The sequence below is a fragment of the Scyliorhinus torazame genome, chromosome 9, assembly GCF_047496885.1.
Source record: "Scyliorhinus torazame isolate Kashiwa2021f chromosome 9, sScyTor2.1, whole genome shotgun sequence".
In the NCBI taxonomy this organism is placed as follows: domain Eukaryota; kingdom Metazoa; phylum Chordata; class Chondrichthyes; order Carcharhiniformes; family Scyliorhinidae; genus Scyliorhinus; species Scyliorhinus torazame.
Window position 1 is genome coordinate 258,552,708 of NC_092715.1, and position 19,908 is coordinate 258,572,615.

At 47.2% G+C, this 19,908-nt stretch overlaps 1 protein-coding gene across 4 annotated transcripts in view; it reads left to right on the top strand.

Annotated features, from left to right (window-relative positions):
* The window catches only part of palm2akap2 (PALM2 and AKAP2 fusion), a 475,642-nt gene extending 463,643 nt beyond the window's left edge, over positions 1-11,999 (top strand). For 3 of the 4 annotated variants that reach the window (XM_072517288.1, XM_072517291.1, XM_072517290.1), the window contains 2 exons: positions 3,005-3,189; positions 10,070-11,999. In XM_072517288.1, the coding sequence (XP_072373389.1) occupies positions 3,005-3,189; positions 10,070-10,159 (275 nt within the window). In that variant the 3' untranslated portion in view covers positions 10,160-11,999. Of the gene's footprint in view, positions 1-3,004; positions 3,190-5,597; positions 5,638-10,069 lie in introns of all 4 variants that reach the window. The other variant, XM_072517289.1, reaches the window with a different exon arrangement.
* Positions 12,000-19,908: the final 7,909 nt, after the last annotated feature.

The following is a 19,908-nucleotide window of genomic DNA, read 5'->3' on the forward strand; positions in this document are numbered from 1 at the left end:
TTCTTTTTCTCATTATCTTTGAGCGCTTGTATAAAGTAACGGCAGGTGGGAGTTAGAGAGGGACAGGGCTGGAGACTTTGATGGGCGGACAGGAGTCACCCATTCAGTTTACCATGAGATGGGCCTGTCACGCAACCAATGGCAGAATTGTTTGGGGGGAGGGTGGGATGGTTGGTGGGGGGGGGGGGGGGGGGGGATGGGGGGGATGTCACATGACTAACACTTCACAAATTCACCCAACCAAAGTTGGCAGCCTTTACTATCTCCTAGTTCAGAAAGCTCATGAAATCCCAGGGACAGAACTGGACACAGATCAAAAATGGTAAGAAGCAGGAAGAGAACATAAGAACTAGGAACAGGAGTAGGCCATCTGGCCCCTCGAGCCTGCTCCGCCATTTAATGAGATCATGGCTGATCTTTGTGGACTCAGCTCCACTCTCCGGCCCGTACACCATAACCCCGAATCCCTTTATTCTTTAGAAAGGCATCTATCTTTTTCTTTAAAATGTTTAAAGAAGGAGCCTCAACTGCTTCACTGGGCAAGGAATTCCAGAGATTCACAACCCTTTGGGTGAAGAAGTTCCTCCTAAACTCGGTCCTAAATCTACTTCCCCTTATTTTGAGGCTATGCCCCCTAGTTCTGCTTTCCCCGACCAGTGGAAACAACCTGCCCACATCTATCCTATCTATTCCCTTCATAATTTTATATGTTTCAATAAGATCCCCCCCGCATCCTTCTAAACTCCAATGAGTACAGTCCCAGTCTACGCAACCTCTCGTCATAATCTAATCCCCTCAACTCTGGGATCAACCTAGTGAATCTCCTCTGCACTCCCTCCAGTGCCAAGATGTCCTTTCTCAGGTAAGGAGACCAAAACTGAACACAATACTCCAGATGTGGCCTCACCAACACCTTATACAATTGCAGCATAACCTCCCTAGTCTTGAACTCCATCCCTCTGGCAATGAAAGACAAAACTTGATTAGCCTTCTTAATCACCTGTTGCACCTGCACACCAACTTTTTGCGACTCGCGCACCAGAACACCCAGGTCCCTCTGCACAGCAGCATGTTTTAACATCTTACCGTTTAAATAATAATCCATTCTGCTGTTATTCCTCCCAAAATGGATAGCCTCACACTTGGCAACATTGAATTCCATCTGCCAGACCCTAGCCCATTCACCTAACCTATCCAAATCCTTCTGCAGACTTCCGGTATCCTCTGCACTTTTTGCTTTACCGCTCATCTTAGTGTCGTCTGCAAACTTTGACACATTGCACTTGGTCCCCAACTCCAAATCGCCTATGTGAATTGTGAACAACTGCGGGGCCCAACACTGATCCTTGAGGGACCCCACTAGTTACAGGTTGCCAACCAGGCAAACACCCATTTATCCCCACTCTCTGCTTTCTGTTAGTTAACCAAAGAGGCGACCACTTCAGCCCCTCGAGCCTAATCCATCATGCAATTAGATAATAGCTGCTCTGATTGTGGTCTTAACACCAATGGCTGCCTACACCTCATAACCCTTGACCCCTCTTGCAGGTCGTAAATAGAAAGTAAATCAAGTTGTACCTCACACAAAAAAGAATGACCAGGATTTTCCACTCCTTCCCGCCGAAGGCATCTTCCAAGTCCTGCTGAAGCCCCCCCGCCCCCCACCCGGTGAGTTCTCCGGCGGCGCAGCCAGCCATCAACACAAATGGTCATTGGCTTCGACAGGGCCGAAGGACCTGCCAACGGCCAATGTCGAGCCGCCTGAGCCATTGGAAATCCCGCCATGGAAGCCGGGCGGGAGGGGGTACAATTGCGGCCAATGACTTGTATCTGTGCAGCACTGCGCATGACGTCCCAGAGCCTTTCACGATCAGTAACCTTTCACTGGTGCAACGTCGGGAACACGGGAGCCAATTTGCACACAGGTAGCTCCCACACAGAGCGATGAGATCATCAGTTTTCGTGATACGACTGAAGGTGGGGGGAAGGCTGACTTTTACACTGGGGGAGGGGAATCCCCCCTGCCTCTCCTGGAAATAGAACCCTGGGAGAGCAGACAGAGCCTTGGTTTGACTAGCTGATCTACAAAGAAAAACAGTGCCTCTGGGAGCGCAGCACTCCCTCAGCTCTGCACTGGGCCAGTCCACCTAGATCTTCTTGGTTGAAACCACAACCTTCTGCCTCAGGGGCAGGAGCGCGACCCGCTGAGCGATGGCTCAGTTACGGTCAACGGAACAACCCAGTCCTGGAAAATACAACGTCGCCATGAGCAATCTCCGCATTCGTAAGAATTGAAGGTGGTGATTGTTTTTTCAACTCTGCTTATTCTGGGGAAAAAAACCCGAGCTCTCGAATAAATTCAGCCCTCCCGGGAAAGCCGTAGTTTAAGGGAGGGCAGCTCAGAGCTCGGGCTGAACATTAACACCCCTCAGTCTCTCACTTCCATTCTTCTAAGGTGCAGTGACCCGTTGGGAATGTGGGGACACTAAATTTATACGTTGCTGTAACTGATGTCATTCTCGATAACGAGCAATTTACCCCCAATTTCCTTCCATTTATCTTTCAGGAAACTTCGTCTCGCATCTTTCCTTTTTTTATTTTTTATTTTTTTTAAATTTAGAGTATCCAATTATTTTTTTTCCAATTAAGGGGCAATGTAGCGTGGCCAATTCACCTGCGCATCTTTGGGTTGTGGGGGTGAAACCCACTCAAACACGGGGAGAATGTGCAAACTCCACACGGACAGTGACCCAGAGCTGGGATCGAACCTGGGACCTCGGCGCCGTGAGACAGCCATCTTGCATCTTTCAATAATTTCTTTTTTGTTGGCCCGATATTGGCAATAGGTTACAGCCTAAAATCTAGTGTTAGCCTTTAACCTTGTATTCTCTGGCACCTTGAGCAGCAGTGGTCAGATTTTAATGGACTTTCCACCCATTCGTCATTTATCTTGTCATCGGGTCGAGTGCCATTGACCCTTATTGTTGAGCTCTTCTAATTGCAGGAATAATTGAGAAGTCCAGCCCAGCGTCGCTCTCGGAAAGCCCCGTGCCCCCCGCACAGCCAGAGCCCACGCCTACGGAACAGGAGGTTTCGGGACTGAGTCGTTCCAGAGGTCTGATGGAGACGTTGTTGGAAGACTACGAGACACAGAAGGTTAAACGGCGGGAGAGGAAGGACGAGCCCAATGTAAGCAGCTGGGTTTTGGGTCAGCATTGCTGAAAGTTTTTTGAGGGAGCGGGCGGTGTACTGGTGATGTCACTGGGCTACCAATCCAGAGGCCCTGGCTAACGTTTGGGCGACAAGGGTTCAAACCCCATGGTGGGATTTGAATTCAGTTAATGAAATCTGTAATTGAAAGCGAGTGGCCGGGGAAGGAAATCTGCCGTCCTTACCCGGTCTGGCCTACATGTGACTCCAGACCCACAGCAATGTGGTTGATTCTTAACCCCTCTCTGAGCAAGCAAGCTCCTCAGTTCAAGGCCAACTGGGGGCAGGCAACAAATGCTGGATTTGCCGGCGACACGCACATCCCGCAAAGGAATTAATTCTGAAGTGTTTTGGGGTCTATTCAGTTAGCAGAATTTTTACCGCGACTCCCAATACCTCTGGAGGGACTCACTCACCACTGCACCCCCGCTGAGCATTCGGGAGAAAAGAGAAGACTTGCGCGTTGACCTTTAAAATGATGGAGGGCGCGCACGGTGGCGCAGTGGTTAGCACTGCTGCCTCACGGCGCCAAGGTCCCAGGTTCGATCCCGGCTCTGGGTCACTGTCCGTATAGAGTTTGCACATTCTCCCCGTGTTTGCGTGGGATTCGCCCCCACAACCCAAAGATGTGCAGGCTAGGTGGATTGGTCAAACTAAATTGCCCCTTAATTGGAAAAAATGAATTGGGTACTCTAAATTTATTTAAAAACTAAAAAAAAAATTTAAATGATGGAGTCCTTTAAGACGATATTTTTCTAATTAAGGGGCAATTTAGCGTGGCCAATCCACCTATCCTGCACATCTTTGGGTTGTGGGGGCGAAACCCACGCAGACACGGGGAGAATGTGCAAACTCCACACGGACAGTGACCCTGAGCCAGGATAGAACCTGGGACCTCGGCGCCGTGAGGCAACAGGGCTAACCCACTGCGCCACCGTGCTGCCCAAATATAAATAGGCAGTGAGTGTCTTTGTTTGCAGACGTTGAATATTCAGCCCTCGTGCCTTTATCTGGAATGGGAATGTATGACGATTCCTCCCACAGCCCAAGTAAGGCTTGACACCAGTGACCTGCACGAGGGAGCGGAAATGCCAGATCCTGACCACTGCCAAGTGGTTCCAGCTGCTTTGGTGTGCGTGTGGGCGTGAATAGAATCCGCCCCATCTATGACGCCCCCTTTATCACACCGCCCGGTCCCAAAAACCCTCCCCGTGGACTGTTGACATTCACCATCTCAATATCGAGAGTGACACATGGAGAGCAACTTTCAAGGCGGAGGCGGGGCTGAGACCTTTGACACGTTTGAGGGTTTCCCGATGTCAAGTCCGGCAGTCTCACAATTGTGGTCAAGGGTGTTTTCTGAACCCAGTGTCGTTTCAATCTTTGAAATGTCAATGGCAACTTAATTGCTTCTTGAGTAAAGACCCATTAGTTATTGCTGAGTTACAATGGAAGAGTAACCTTTATCCGAGACCTAATAGAAATCTTGTTACGCCTTGTCACTGCTGGAGGTGGACATGGTCAAATGGTGGTCATTCTATTCCATTATGGAAGGCAGTTCTGGTAAGATGTTCCTGAACCTCTCACCGAAGAGCTGCCCCATCCAGTAAAAGTATTTCCCAAACTTCAATATTATTAAAACTAATAAATAAAATAAAAAAGGAAAGACTTGCATTTATACAGCATGGGTCCAGGACATTAACAATGCGCTTTACAAACCAATGAAGCACTCTTTGAAAGTGTAGTCACTGTTGCAAGGTAGGAACCGCGACTGCCGTTACACGCACAGCAAGATCCCGTGGGCAGCTGCCGGCTACATGGCAAGTTCACCTGTTTCTGGGATGTTAATTAAGGGGGAAATATTGGCCAGAGCACCAGAGAGAACCCCCCATGCCTTGCTTCCGGATTGCATCGGGGGGGGGGCCTTTTACGTGGGCCTGTGAGGGAAGACGGGCCTCAGTTAACCTTTGACCCAAAGAGCAGAACCTTTGACAGTGCAGCACCCCCTCGGTACTGCGCTGGAGGGTCAGTCGATTGTTGTGTTCAGCTCCTGGAGTGGGTCTTGAACTCAAGAGGTGACATTGTGCCACCTTCTGAGTCGCCGCGGCTGATAATCGAAATGCTTAAAGACTTTTTATTTATTTTTTAACTCACAATTGTTCAGCGCCTCCCTCGCCATTACAACAGGGGCTACACTTCTTCGGTGGTAAAGCACTTTCCGGGCCTGATGAGGGTGTCGAGATGCGCTGTGGAAATGCAAGCCTTTCTCTCATTTTCGATCTGTTGAAAAGAAACATTTCTCTTAAGTTCAGTAGAATCTGCATGTGTTCTAGGAGAAAGTTAAGACTTTCTGCCATTGTAATGTTGCACTATTTTACACGGTACAGATGGAGTAATCAACGTCACCAGAGGGGGAAGCCCAGGAAAGTGAGTTTGCCAAAGGCAACGGTTCATGTATTGAATTAATTGATCCACAATGGTCCCTCATTGGTTACAAACCTCTGTGACCGTTTCCCTTTCTTTCTCTCTCTCCCTCTTTCCCTCGCTGCTTCCTTTTTAACTCGCCTAATCGAGCTCCGCCATGTTTTTTGGCAGCGCCGCCTCACATCCGACTGTGGTGACAGCTCAGCCCGTCGCCGGCAGCTGAGGCGTTGCCAAGGCAACACGTAACAAGCTGACATCCCCCCCCCCCATGTGCCTCATTAACAGCAGGATCATCTTTTCTCAACCCGCGCAGGAGTCTCGAGAACAACCCTCAGAACGGCTTGTCCGGCCAGCGATGACGCCTTTTGCCGGCCTGTTGGGAGTGGGTTGTTCTGGAGGTTACTCCCTTGACCCCCCCCGCCCCCCCCCGCGCCCATACAACCTAACGGATTTAGCAGCCGCGAATCACCAGGGCGAGGGGCCGTCTGCGTTCCATCACCATGAAACAAACTTGGGGTGCAAATTCTGAGTATCTCGTGGCTACGCCTAATTATGGGGTTTTCTGCGGTAACGCCCACAGCCAGCAGCTAATTCTTTTTCCTCACCCTGGCCAGCCATAATTGGTCTGTGTGCTTATTTTTGAATTATTGTGACACTGTGGGCATCTGCTGTACCCTTCACATGGTAAGGTGGTGTGTTTCGGCAGCTTCACACTCCCCATTGACCTAGGGCTAAAAAAAAAAGCTAAATTATGAGGACGCGGTGCATTGTGCGGGGTATCTTAGTGACCTGCCCGAGGGCAAGTCTTTCTTTTCACCTCTCCAGACTTCACAGTCTTGCACTTTCCCCTCTAGTCGCTGTTAAGAGCCTCCCATTTTCTATTTCAATGAGAAATGCGACTAGGGAGAAGAGATCTAGGAGTACAGGGTCATAGCTCCTTGAAGGTGGAGTCGCAGGTGGACAGGGTGGTGAAGAAGGCATTCAGCATGCTCGGTTTAATTGGTCAGAATATTGAAGACAAGAGCTGGGACGTCTTGTTGAAGTTGTACAAGACATTGGTAAGACCACACATGGAATACTGTGTTCAGTTCTGGTCACCCTATTAAAGGAGGGATATTGTTAAACTAGAAAGAATGCAGGAGAGATTTACGAGGATGCGACCAGGACTTGATGGTTTGAGTTATAAGGAGCGGCTGGATAGACTGGGACTTTTTTCCCTGGAGCGTAGGAGGCTTACGGGTGATCTTATAGAGGTCTATAAAATAATGAGCTTAGATAGGTAGATAGTCAACATCTTTTCCCAAAGGGAGAGGAGTCTAGAACTAGAGGGCATAGGTTTAAGGTGAGAATGGAGAGATAGAAAAGAGACCAACGGGGGTGATGGTGGCGTAGTGGGATTGTCACTGGACCAGTAATCCAGAGGCCCAGGATGCTGCTCTGGGGGCCTGGGTTCGAATCTCACCACGGCAACTGGTAGAATTTTAAACTCATCTACTAAAGTCTGTCATTCAGAAGCTAGTCTCAGAAATGGTTAGTCTCAGAAATGCAACCATCACCGATTGTCCTTTAGGGAAGGAAGTCGCCTTGACCCGGCCTCGTCTACAGGTGACTCCAGACCCACAGCAATATGGTTGACTCTTAACTGCCCTCAGTTCAAGGGCACTGAGGGATTAGCAACAAAGGCTAGCCTTGCCAGTGATGCTCAATCCCGTGAAGGAAGAGAAAAAAAAATGGTGTTGATCTTCTGAAGGGCAACACTTAAAAAAAAAAACATCTTGGTTTGAAAGTGCCATGGAGTAAAGGTGCTAAATAAATGCAATTTCTTTCTTATTTTGCCCACACCACTTCACTGCCGCCAACTATTCTCTCGTTATCATGTGGAGATTAGAGTGGATACTCACTAATCAAAATTAAATTTATCAGGTAAAAAGATAGCTGCTGATTAAAATGGGCTATGATCATTTGAAGGGTAATGATCATTTGGAGTGTAATATTTATGCCCCATGTAGTCCGGTTCTGTGAATTTTTACCCACAAGTGCTCCATCTCATAAACAACTGTTATTTTTGAATTGATGGTGTGCATTTTCTCTGATTTTACCTAGGCTGGGTTGGTATCCCAACAGCTCTGCTTGACATACTGTTTGGTGGCATCTCGCCCTTCATGAAAGCGTGCCTCTGGTCAGAAAGATTGCCTCCAAATTTAGCCTTTGGGCAGGCCTGAAATTGTGTGTCTGGAGAAGAGAAAAGTTCTTCATTGTTCATCAGCCTTAATGTCAAGAAGGTCACCCAAGAGAGTAGAGCCCAAGCACTTGGCACCATCTTAATCGTTCACCCGCCCCGCTACTAACGCACAGTGGCAGCAGTGCGTAGCACCGCAGCGACCCACCCAGGCCCAATGGGCAGTACCGTCCAAACCCATATCGCGAAGGACAAGGGCAGCAGATGCAGGGGGAACACCAGCACCTGCATTGACACCTGCAAGCTGCACACCATCCCGACCTGGAACTATATCGGCGTTCCTTCACTGCCGCTGGGTCAAAATCCTGCAACTCGCTCCCTAACAGCACTGTGGGTGTGCCTACAGTGGACAGCTCATCACCCAACTCCTCGAGGGCAATTAGGGATGGGCTTAAATGCTGGCCTGGCCAAGTGACACCCACACCTCTGGATCATAGAATCCCTACAGTGGAGAAGGAGGCCATTCGGCCCATCGAGTCTACACCGACTCTCTGAACGAGCACCCTACAGAGGCCAACTCCGCCACCCCATCCCTGTAACCCCATAACTCCACCTAACCTTTTGGACACGAAGGGGCAATTTAACACGGCCAATACACCAAATCTGCACATCTTGTGGAATGAGAGAGGATATCGGAGCACCCGGAGGAAACCCACGCACACACGGGGAGAACGTACAAACTCCACACAGACAGTCACCCGAGGCTGGCATTGAACCCGGGTCCCTGGCGCTGTGAGGTGGCAGTGCTAACCACTGTGCCAGCCCCAGAACAAATAATGTTTCATCTGACCAATCAATTCCCGAGTTAACCGTGGCTGATATTCAGTTTGGCACAGCACACAATCTCAGGCCTATATTTAGCCCATTTCAGTCAGGAAAAATATTCCACCAGATGACTAAATATTTTCAGAGGCATGCGATGTATTTGGAATTCAGTAATGCAGTGTGTTTTATTCCAGTTAATTTTGTTCAAAAGTGCTGAAGTTTAAAAGCGGCCATGTTGAGACGTGCAACGCTCCAGACACCCTCTTCTGCATTGGGCCTGTGCACAAGAGGCAGTCAGGAACACAGTTTCAAAATATCGAATGGATCCCACAGTGTAATGGTGGTGAATCAGTCCAGCCTAGGTTAACCAATGGTACCTTTTAACTTCTGCCTTTTGTTCATGCACACAAATGCATCTCAAAGTGACTCTCCCAGTTGATGTGACTAACAGCAAGAGACGTGCAATTGTGGCTTCCCAGTTCCTCATCTAGAACATTGAAGCGAAGCCAAAGCAAAAAAGGGCTCAAGAAAGCTTGCAGCCAACACAATGCCAGTGAGTGAGTTGAATAAAGGTCACGTTGAACCAGTCGCTACCAAGGTCACGGCATCATTGCGCCCGGTCCACTTATCCTTTATCATTGATAAATCTCGTACTTCATTCCCTGAGTGTTTCAATCAATATCCCCAAATGAAGCACCTCATGTCACCTGGCAAACGCCGATCATTTATTCAGTTGAAACGTTCAGTTTGATGTCAAAAGGAACAATGTAAGATTAAGAAAAACAGGGGAAGCTTAGTGGACTTAGTGGGCAGCACCTGAGAGGTTAATGACGGAGGGTCACTCAGGAAATGCCAGCCCTTTTTCAGCGGTTAATGAGCGTGCATACTTTCTCCAGTACTCATAGAATCATGGAATCCCGATAGTGCAGACGGGGGCCATTCGGCCCATCGAGTCTGCACCAACCCGCCAAAAGAGCACCCTTACCTAGGCCCATCCCCCCGCCCTATTCCCATAACCCCACCTAACCGTTGGACACTAAGGAGCAATTTAGCATGGCCTATCCACCTAACCTGCACATCTTTGGACTGTGGGAGGAAACCGGAGCACCCGGAGGAAACCCACGCAGACACGGGGAGAAGGTGTAAAACTCCGCACAGTCACATTTCTCAGATCCCTAACTATCTGTTTGACTGCTGCCAAATTGAACGAAAACCAATCTGGGGATATTGCTAAGGAAGATTTAGGAACAAGACGCCTTGTGAAGAGTCAGGGTTCGGCCAAGAAGTTGTCAGGGCGTCGTGGTTTAAAATGTCCTGTCACCACAATAATGGGAGTTCACTTTGAGGAATGAATTTTTAATTCAAAACCTTTGTTTTGGTGATTTCCGTTGACCTCTCGCTCACTTCTCTCGGGTGTTGCGACTTTTCCAGGTCCTTGAGGCGACCAGGGTGACCCGTCGAAAAAGTGCCATGGCTCTGCGCTGGGAGGCTGGCATTTATGCCAACCACGAGGAGGAGTAGCGAATCTTAACGTTGCCAAGCAAGGAAAAGGATGAAGAGTATCCTGTATTTGTTTTGTTGTTATTGTTGCTGGAGGACGGGTACGATGCAGCGTATTTATTCATTGCAAAGCCACACACACTGCAGGAAGGTCTGGTGGCTGCCTTTGCGAGGCCGATGGAACAGTAAACGGAGAGGAACTTTCTGACTTTTCAGATTCCACCCAGATAGTGCAAAAAAACACAACCAGAAAAGAAGCAAGGATCCCCTGGCAGCGACTGCAGGATGTGAAGAGTCAATTGCTTGTACATGCATAAATACCGCTGGTGTCCCTGTATTGTACTCTGCACAAGCTGTGTTTGATTCACAGTCACACAGACCGCTGGCATTATCCTCCGTGTACATAGCCATGGTCAGATCGCTTTTGCGTACGTTTTTTTTATTTTCCTTCCTCGGGATGTGGGCAGCGCTGGCGAGGCCAGTACTTATTGCCCATCCCTAATTACCCTCGAGAAGGCCAGCCAATGCAGTCCATGCGGCTCAGGTACCCCCACCAGTGTTTTTTTCCTGTAGTGGTTTGTGTTAGTGGGTGATTCGTTGGGCCATTTCAGAGTGGCCGTTAAGAACCGATCATGCTACTGTGGGCGGGAGTCACGTGTAGGCCAGACCAGGTAAGGATGGCAGATTTCCTCCCCTGATGGACATTGGTGAACCAGTTAGGTTTTTACGACAATCCAATTGTCTCATGCTCATTATTAATAAGACTGTTATTTTATTCCAATTTTTTTTTTGATTAATTGATTGAACTTAAATTGTCCCAGCCACCTTGTTGGGATTTGAAACTTTTGCTCTGTATCAGTAGTCCAGGCTCCTGCTCCAGTAACATGACCACTTTGCTACCATTCCCCATATTTATATTTTATAATCTCTTTTAATTAAAGCAGCCTTTTTCTCTCATACTGGGGGGGGGTTGCACTCCGATGTGGTCCCCAAGAGCAGCAAGGGGCTTGATGGAAAGCATGGAATTCCACAAAGATGCACTGCTGGAAATCACAGCGTGTCTCAGTTCTTTCATTATTCCCTCTTTGATGTCCGTCCTGAGCCTGCAGTTTAATCATTCCCACGTCGCCCAAAGCAAACAGCCTGCTGTCCCATATTCTAACTGTACGAGCAATACAAATAAGATTTTGCTTTTATTTTTTTTAAATTTATTGCAGTGAGATTTAGTGTTGCGCCATGTTCGACGAGCAAAAGGACAATTGGACGTCCTTGTTCATTGTGACAGTGGAGAGAAAGGATATGGAGAGTAGCAGATGGGTGAAGAACCAAAAATGGGGCAGCTGATATTTTACAAAAAAAGGAGACAAATCATTTAATTTAAATTTTTTGCCAACCTGCAATTTTAGGCACCCAAACCTTGTGATTATCTTGGTTGAAGCATCGAGGTCGTGAAGTGTAGGCTCCCTGCATGTCCCTTATTCTTGCAAACGGCTGACAAAATGTGCCAGCATTGCGTACAGTTCATCTACCAGCATTGAGTGGAGGGACGGACTGGGGGCATAGTAGAAAACAGGACTCCAGGATCGAACTGAGCAGCATTTACGGTGGACCCAGTTAGTCGCCTAGTCCCTGGGGCCTCTGCAGAAACTGTGTTTGAACATTTCGGAAGGGGGCACCAGGATGGACAGAAGACAGTGTTAATAAAAGGGTGTTAATAAAAGGTCAGAAGAACTTAGCGTAATAATTGCATGATAGTGTTTGCTATTTTCAGTGAGACTTGCAGAGGATTTTTGGTCTTTATTCCCATGCTTTTGTATCTGTTTAAAATAAAGATAGCTAGGGGGCTGCCAGTTTTACTCAAGCGTTTTTAGTGTCTCGATGCAGGACAAGACTATTAAACCCCCATTGGGAAGCACCCTGTGCATCAGAATGACATTATGCCAGTGCTGTGACTTCATGCTAAGCAGTCCCCCTGCCTCCTCTGTACCTCACGTGCATGTGTTACGAATGTAGCTAGGACAATATAACCATTAGGCTGCAGGGCAAGAGAGGAGCAGACTTGATCACTGGACTCCAGCCGCACTTCAAACACCTGGTGAGTGCCCCCACTCTAGCAGCAAGTACCGAGGTCCAGGTATCACCAATTGTATTTTGCAGCCTATTACTCGTTTCTGGGTTTGTTTTTACCCCTTGGTGTTTGTGGGTTACGCAACTTGTTCTGTGAAAAATGATTCACCAGTCATCCAATGAGCCAACAATTTTGATGGACAAATGATCATTACTGGACTGAGCAGAGTTAATCTTTCAGATAACTGGAGGTAAAAAACCTATAACGTATTTTGTATTCAAATAATATATATATATAAAATATGATATATATATATGTACACATATAGATATGAATTATCGCTCATGGGCCTGTGAGTTTATACAATTAGCTACTTTTTCAGTGATTCTACATTTTAAGCTATATGTCGCACACCTGTACGCATTATTTATTTGCCATTCCAAAGGCTGTTGTTTGACACCAATAATGCTACAGACTGACTGATGATTGACTTATTGTTCACCCCCTCAGCAACTGAAAACCCTTGGTACCAGACGCTTCAAGCAGCCATTAGTAAACCTTTGCTTTCTTACATTCTCGCACTTTGCAAATGGCGAAGTTGTAGAGGGGGCGTTTTTTTTTTTTTGCGTTGTTGCCGAACGAGACTGGGCTTCTTGTTGGGGTTGCCAACTCTGGTCGGACGTCCCCCCTGGAGATTTTATCACATGATTCCCCCCCCCCCCCCCCCCCCCACGGCCAACTGCCCTGCCCCACACCCCTGTCATTAGCCATCTGACAGGCCCATCCGTCGTCATGGCACCTCAACTTCCCACAACCAACTGGGAAGCCAAGAGACTCTATTCATTACCTGTTTGGATGATACTTGACTGTATGGCCTTACTTTTCACCCCCACCTTCAATATTCTTATGACAATCAAAATGAAAGAAAATCACAATTGTTTTAATGGTCCGTATGATTCCCCCCCCCCCCCCCCCCCCATCCCCTTCTCAGCGATACCCTAGTGGTTAACCTTCAACCCCTGGGGTTCCTGACCAATCCTGGAGGGGTTGGCAACACCAAACTCTTGTGTGGCCTACTTGGCTTCACTCCCCTTTTCAGCAACCTCCTCAAACTAATGACTGGATAGAGGCCTTTCTAAAAGCTTGGAACGAAGTTCTGCAGGGTGCACTACCTTATCTGAGGATTGAGGACATGAAGGATACTTGATAGCAATGTAATCATTGGGCACTTTAACTTATTTTTTTTGTGACAGCTCCGTGCCCAGCTTGGCTCTGAACACTGGAAGGTGTGACAAGGGCAACAGTGAAAAGCAATGGCTATTGGTCAGTACATTTTGACCGTGTGAGTTAATGAGTTCCTCCATGAGTTTTCCCTTGCTATTCTTATTTATAAAACGCCGTATGCTTCACTTCACAACGTATCTGTGATTCTGGAATTGAGAGGTGAAGTTGTTTAAAAATTCTTTCACAGGGGTGTGGGCATCACTGGCCTTGCCATCATTTATTGCCTAACTCTAATTGCCCGTGAGAAAGGTGGTGGGGAGTCAACTTCTTGAGCCGCTGCAGTCCGCGTGGTGGTAGGTACACCCACAGAGCTGGGAGGGAGGAGGTTACATAAGAACTAGGTGCAGGAGTAGGCCACCTGGCCCCTCGAGCCTACTCTGCCATTCAATAAGATCATGGCTGATCTTTTTGTGGACTCAGCTCCACTTACCCGCCCCCACTCACCATAACCCTTTATTCCATTGCTGTTCAAAAATCTTATCTACCTTTTCCTTAAAATCATATAAAGAGGTAGCCTCAACTGCTTCACTGGGCAGGGAATTCCACGGATTCGTGACCGTTTGGGTGAAGACGTTCCTCCTCAACTCAGTCCTAAATCTGCTCCCCCTTATTTTGAGGGTACGCCCCCTAGTTCTACTTTCACCCGCCCAGCGACAGTGAAGGAATGGCCGACTTAGTTCCAAATCGGGACGGTGTGTGGACTGGAGGGGAACTTGCAGGTGGTGCAGTTCCCCTGTCTGCTGCCCTTGTCCAACTCCTCAAGGAAAGCAAACAGATGAGCTCCCTCCCTAACAACACAGTGGGTGTACCTACATCTTGAAGACACGCAGCGGTTCAAGAAGGCACCTTCTGAAGGGCAACCAGGGATGGGAAATAAATGCTGACCTAACCAGCGACTCCCAAATCCTTTTTGAACATTATTAGGGATATGCCTGCATTAACTTTGCTTCTTTTAAAGAGCTTTTCTTTACCTTCCTTCGCACAGCCATTTTTGCCAAATTGGAAGCACTTAGAAATCAGTGTGTTGTGATTAATCTTTCTTTTTCTCTGCAATCCATGTCTAACTTCAAATTATGAGCGAAAATATTAGGCCTGTTTATCGGGCAGGTTCAGGGCGAAGGCCAAAAAGAGAGCTTGTCAGGGCTTTGCAATCCTGGGATTAAGCAACCTATCCCTCAGGTGAACATGGCAACGGATAGGATCAGTTGGAATGCCAACCTCTTTCCAGCCTAATATCAGCTGAGGTTTTGAAAAGTCCTCGATGTGATGGCAGTACCCTTTAGATAGCGAGGTAAACTCCAGTGATTCTGCTAGCATCTCCGTGAGCTGACAGGTTAAGGTGTGCACGGAAAGGTCAGTGCTTCTCAACCATCCTGTTGGGTTCCGCGGAGAGCAACAATGCCGTTTCTCCCCCTGCATGAATCCAGCACGCAGCTCTACACCGAGTCACATTGGGTGGGATTTTCCAGACATTCCCGCGGGACTGGAAGATCCACCCCCCCCCCAACATCAGCCAATAGAAATGAAATGAAAATCGCTTATTGTCACGAGTAGGCTTCGATGAAGTTACTGTGAAAAGCCCCTAGTCGCCACATTCCCGTGCCTGTTCGGGGAGGCTGGTATGGGAATTGAACCGTGCTGCTGGCCTGCCTTGGTCTGCTTTCAAAGCCAGCGATTTAGCCCAGTGAGCTAAACCAGCCCCTAAACCAATAGCGGTCCGACTCCACCACTGCGAAACACCCTTGGAGGGGGGGAGAGGGGGCTGAAAATCCCACCTTTCAAGTCTAAAGGCACAGGAACAAGCCACTGAGCCCAAATGTTCTATACTCTGCACAAGCTTTCTCCTGCACAAGCTTTCTCCTAGCCCTCTGTAGTCCTCTATTTCTCTCACCATCGTTGTACTTGTCCAGCTTTCCCTTACACCTATCTTCGCTCTTCGCCTCAGATGCTCCTTATAGCAGCAAGTTCCACATTCTAAGCAAATGATCATTTGGATTTACCTCCCCTCGGACTCGAGTGGGAACCTTTTCACTTTTTTAGGTCTGCTGCCAATGGGTAACTCTCGGAGGGTTGTCTAGGTTACTGAGGACACACGGCCTACTCAGGAGAGGAGAGACTTTGAGTTGATGCAGTGCTGGCGTTCTCAGTACAAGGTTCAGATAAACAACCCCCACAGAACAGAACAATCCAGATTTAGGTAGGAGCACTAATGTCAGCCTAGCCAGCGACGCCCATATCCTGTAAATGAATGAAAGATTCTATCTGATCTTCCCCTCCCACGACCAGCGCTAACTGAAAGTAAATTGGAAAAGGTTACTTACCCTGCTCATGAGACCACCTCTATCCATTGATGAACAGAGAATTTACAGCACAGAATCAGGCCATTTGGCCCAACTTGATCTGCTGCTGTGTATGCCCCACACGAACCTCCTCTCCCTCTACTTGATCCAGAAACATATTTTCCTATTGCTTCCTCCACAGAATATGACTCTACAGAATTAGCTGTTAACATTAATTATCTCGCTCAGCTGTGAAAGAAGGATATTGTATAGTTTGTGGAAATGCATTCGCCGCTTATAGAAATTTATTGCTGCGGGTGGGAATTAGGCTCCAGGTCAGGAGATAAAGTCGGTCATATATGTTAATATGAGGACAACAGCGGCGGGTAGGGTGTGTGGTGTAATATAGAATATATATGATAGCGTGGGTGTGAATTAATGTAGGTAACAGCACAGTATTGGGCACTTAATAAAGTGAGGAGCGTACATCGGGTAAGTAAGTCGTCAGCCATAGTCTAGGAGGAGGTGCAGGTACCGCCCTCTGTTAAAGAAGGACACTTGGTTGTTTGGCTTAAAGGGTGCTACTCGCATCATTGCGTGTGCAGCGTGAGGAGGCAGGCCCCATGTCTACCTCAGCCAAAGCAGGGATTGAACCTGCGTCGTTGGTGTTATTCTGAACCACACACTAACCAGCCCTCTGTAGAGAGCAGATTATGTAATACCATTACAGTGTATAGCTCCACACAGCATTGAAAATGCCAGAAGGTTTGAGCATATATTGTAGCAAAACATGTGTCATGAGAAGTATGTATGGGGTATTTGTTATCATCATTATGATGTAAGATGCATTAAAGTGTAGTATAATGTAAAAAATGTGATTGCATAGGCAGGGCATGTGTGCTAGTGTAGGATGTATGTGATTGTTGAGGATATCTGTGATAGTGTAGGGTTTATATGACAATCGAGGATATCTGTGATAGTGTAGGGTTTATATGACAATCGAGGATATCTGTGATAGTGTAGGGTTTATATGACAATCGAGGATATCTGTGATAGTGTAGGGTTTATGTGACAATCGAGGATATCTGTGATAGTGTAGGGTTTATGTGACAATCGAGGATATCTGTGATAGTGTAGGGTTTATCTGACAATCGAGGATATCTGTGATAGCGTAGGGTTTATGTGATTGTCGAGGATATCTGTGATATTGTAGGGTATATGTGCTAGTCTAGGATATCTGTGCTAGTGTAGGGTATATGTGATAGTGTAGTGTATCTGTGATAGTGTCGAGTAAATGCAGTGAAGCAAGGTGTGCTCTAGGGTATGGCACCGACCATTAAAACAAAATCAGTCTTCAGTCAGTCAGCCGAGTCAGGTAAGTGTTCGTGATCGATTAAAATTGTCCAACATGATCAAAATGGCTCATTGACATACCTGGTGCAGCAGAATAGGGTGAATGGTTCCGACTTTTTTTTTGTTGGTAACGCCAAAGGATTGAACCTTTATTTTCTCGATCTGATGTTATGAACTTTTATTATGTAGTTATCCAAACAATGCCTAAACTTTATGGAATTATAAATATATTTTAAAGTGAATATTGGCTCAGTATTTTTGTAAGGAGAGCTCCAATGGAGTATGTATATCACTATGCAGGACTACGTTGCAATAAAACTTGGCTTTGCTTAATATTTCTCTTGTAATTATTTGGCCTTATGTGTGGAAATTCATGGTGTGGGAAAATGTTTCTTGACATTTTTTTTCATACCGGTTGCACAGTTGACGTATCGGAATTTTGACCTTTGTTGTGAACCTTTAAAAGCAAAGGAGTCCTCGGACTTCATAAATAGAGGTTATTGGATCCAAGGCCAGGGAAGCTATACTGAACAAGAACAAACAAAGAACAAAGAAAAGTACAGCACAGGAACAGGCCCTTCGGCCCTCCAAGCCTGTGCCGACCATGCTGCCCGTCTAAACTAAAATCTTCTGCACTTCTGGGGTCCATATCCCTCTATTCCCATCCTATTCATGTATTTGTCCAGATGCCCCTTAAATGTCACTATCGTCCCTGCTTCCACCACCTCCTCTGGCAGTGAGTTCCAGGCACCCACTACCCTCTACGTACAAAAACTTGCCTCGTACATCTCCTCTAAACCTTGCCCCTCACACCTTAAACCTATGCCCCCTAGTAATTGACCCCTCTACCCTGGGAAAAAGCCTCTGATTATCCACTCTGTCTATGCCCCTCATCATTTTGTAGACCTCTACCAGGTCGCCCCTCCATCTCCGTCGTTCCAGTGAGAACAAACCGAGTTTATTCAACCTCTCCTCATAGCTAATGCCCTCCATACCAGGCAACATCCTGGGGTAAATCTCTTCTGCACCCTCTCGAAAGCCTCCACATCCTTCTGGTAGTGTGGCGACCAGAATTGAACACTATACTCCAAGTGTGGCCTAACTAAGGTTCTATACAGCTGCAACATGACTTGCCAATTTTTATACTCGATGCCCGGCCAATGAAGGCAAGCATGCCGTATGCCTTCTTGACTACCTTCTCCACCTGTGTTGCCTCTTTCAGTAACCTGTGGACCTGTACACCTAGATCTCTCTGACTGTCAATACTCTTAAGGGTTCTACCATTCACTGTATATTCCCTGCCTGCATTAGACCTTCCAAGATGCATTACCTCACATTTGCCCGGATTAAACTCCATCTGCCATCTCTCCGCCCAAGTCTCCAAATGATCTAAATCCTGCTGTATCCTCTGACAGTCCTCATCGCTATCCGCAATTCCACCAACCTTTGTGTCGTCTGCAAACTTACTAATCAGACCAGTTACATTTTCCTCCAAATCATTTATATATACTACAAAGAGCAAAGGTCCCAGCACTGAACCCTGCGGAACACCACTAGTCACAGCCCTCCAATTAGAAAAGCATCCTTCCATTGCTACTCTCTGCCTTCTATGACCTAGCCAGTTCTGTATCCATCTTGCCAGCTCACCCCTGATCCCGGGTGACTTCACCTTTTGTACCAGTCTGCCATGTATAAACATGTATAACATAACATGTATAAAGTTCTGGAGAAGGCACAGTTGTCTTGGGGGCAGGGGCACAGTCATGATTCCCACACCTTTACAAGAGGTGGAATTGAAGATGAAGTTGAATCCCGATGACTGCGTTGTGGTGATGTCCTAATATCCGATCACAGGAGATCCAGGTACAGGTTACGATCATTTATGCAAGATTCAAACATGCAGGGGCTATCTCAGTGAGACCCCTGAAACAACACTCTGCCAATCATCATATGTACAAATAATTTATACACTGTTAGTCATGTACACAGAGTATTGTTTAAATTCCAATCTTGTTTACATTAAATAGATCTTTAGTTCAAGGCAGACCTTATCTATCTGTCCTCTCCTTATATTCCCAGAGGCTCAACTTAATCTGTTTTTTAAAATGTATTTACGGACGTGGGCATCGCTGGCTAGACCAGCATTGATTGCCCATGCCTAATTGCCCTTGAGAAAGTGGTGGTGAGCTGCCTTCTTGAACCGCTGCAGTCCATGTGATGTAGGTACACCCACAGTGCTGTTAGGGAGGGAACTACAGGATTGTGACCCAGTGACAGTGACGGAATGGTGAGATATTTCAAAGTTAGAATAGTGAGTGACTTGTAGGGGAACCTCTAGGTGTTCCCAGACATCTGCTGCCCTTGACCTTCTAGATGGTAGTGGTCGTGGGTTTGGCAGGTACTGCCTAAAGAATCTTGATGAGTTACCACAGTGCATCTTGTAGATGGTACACGTGGCTTCTACCGTGTGTCGGTGGTGGATGGATTGAATGTTTGTGGAAGGGGAGCAATCAAGCGGGCTACTTTGTCCTGGGTAGTGTCAAGAATCTTGAGTGTTGTTGGAGCTGCACTCATCCAGGTAAGTGGAGAGGATTCCATTGCACTCCTAATATGTGCCTTGTAGATGGTGGACAGGCTTTGGCGGGGTCAGGAGGTGAATTATTCGCCGTAGGATTCTCAGCCTTTGACCTGTCCTGGTAGCCACAGTATTAATGTGGCTGGTCCAGTTCAGTTTCTGATCAATGGTAACCCCCAGGAAGTTGATAGTGGGGGATTCAGCGATGGTA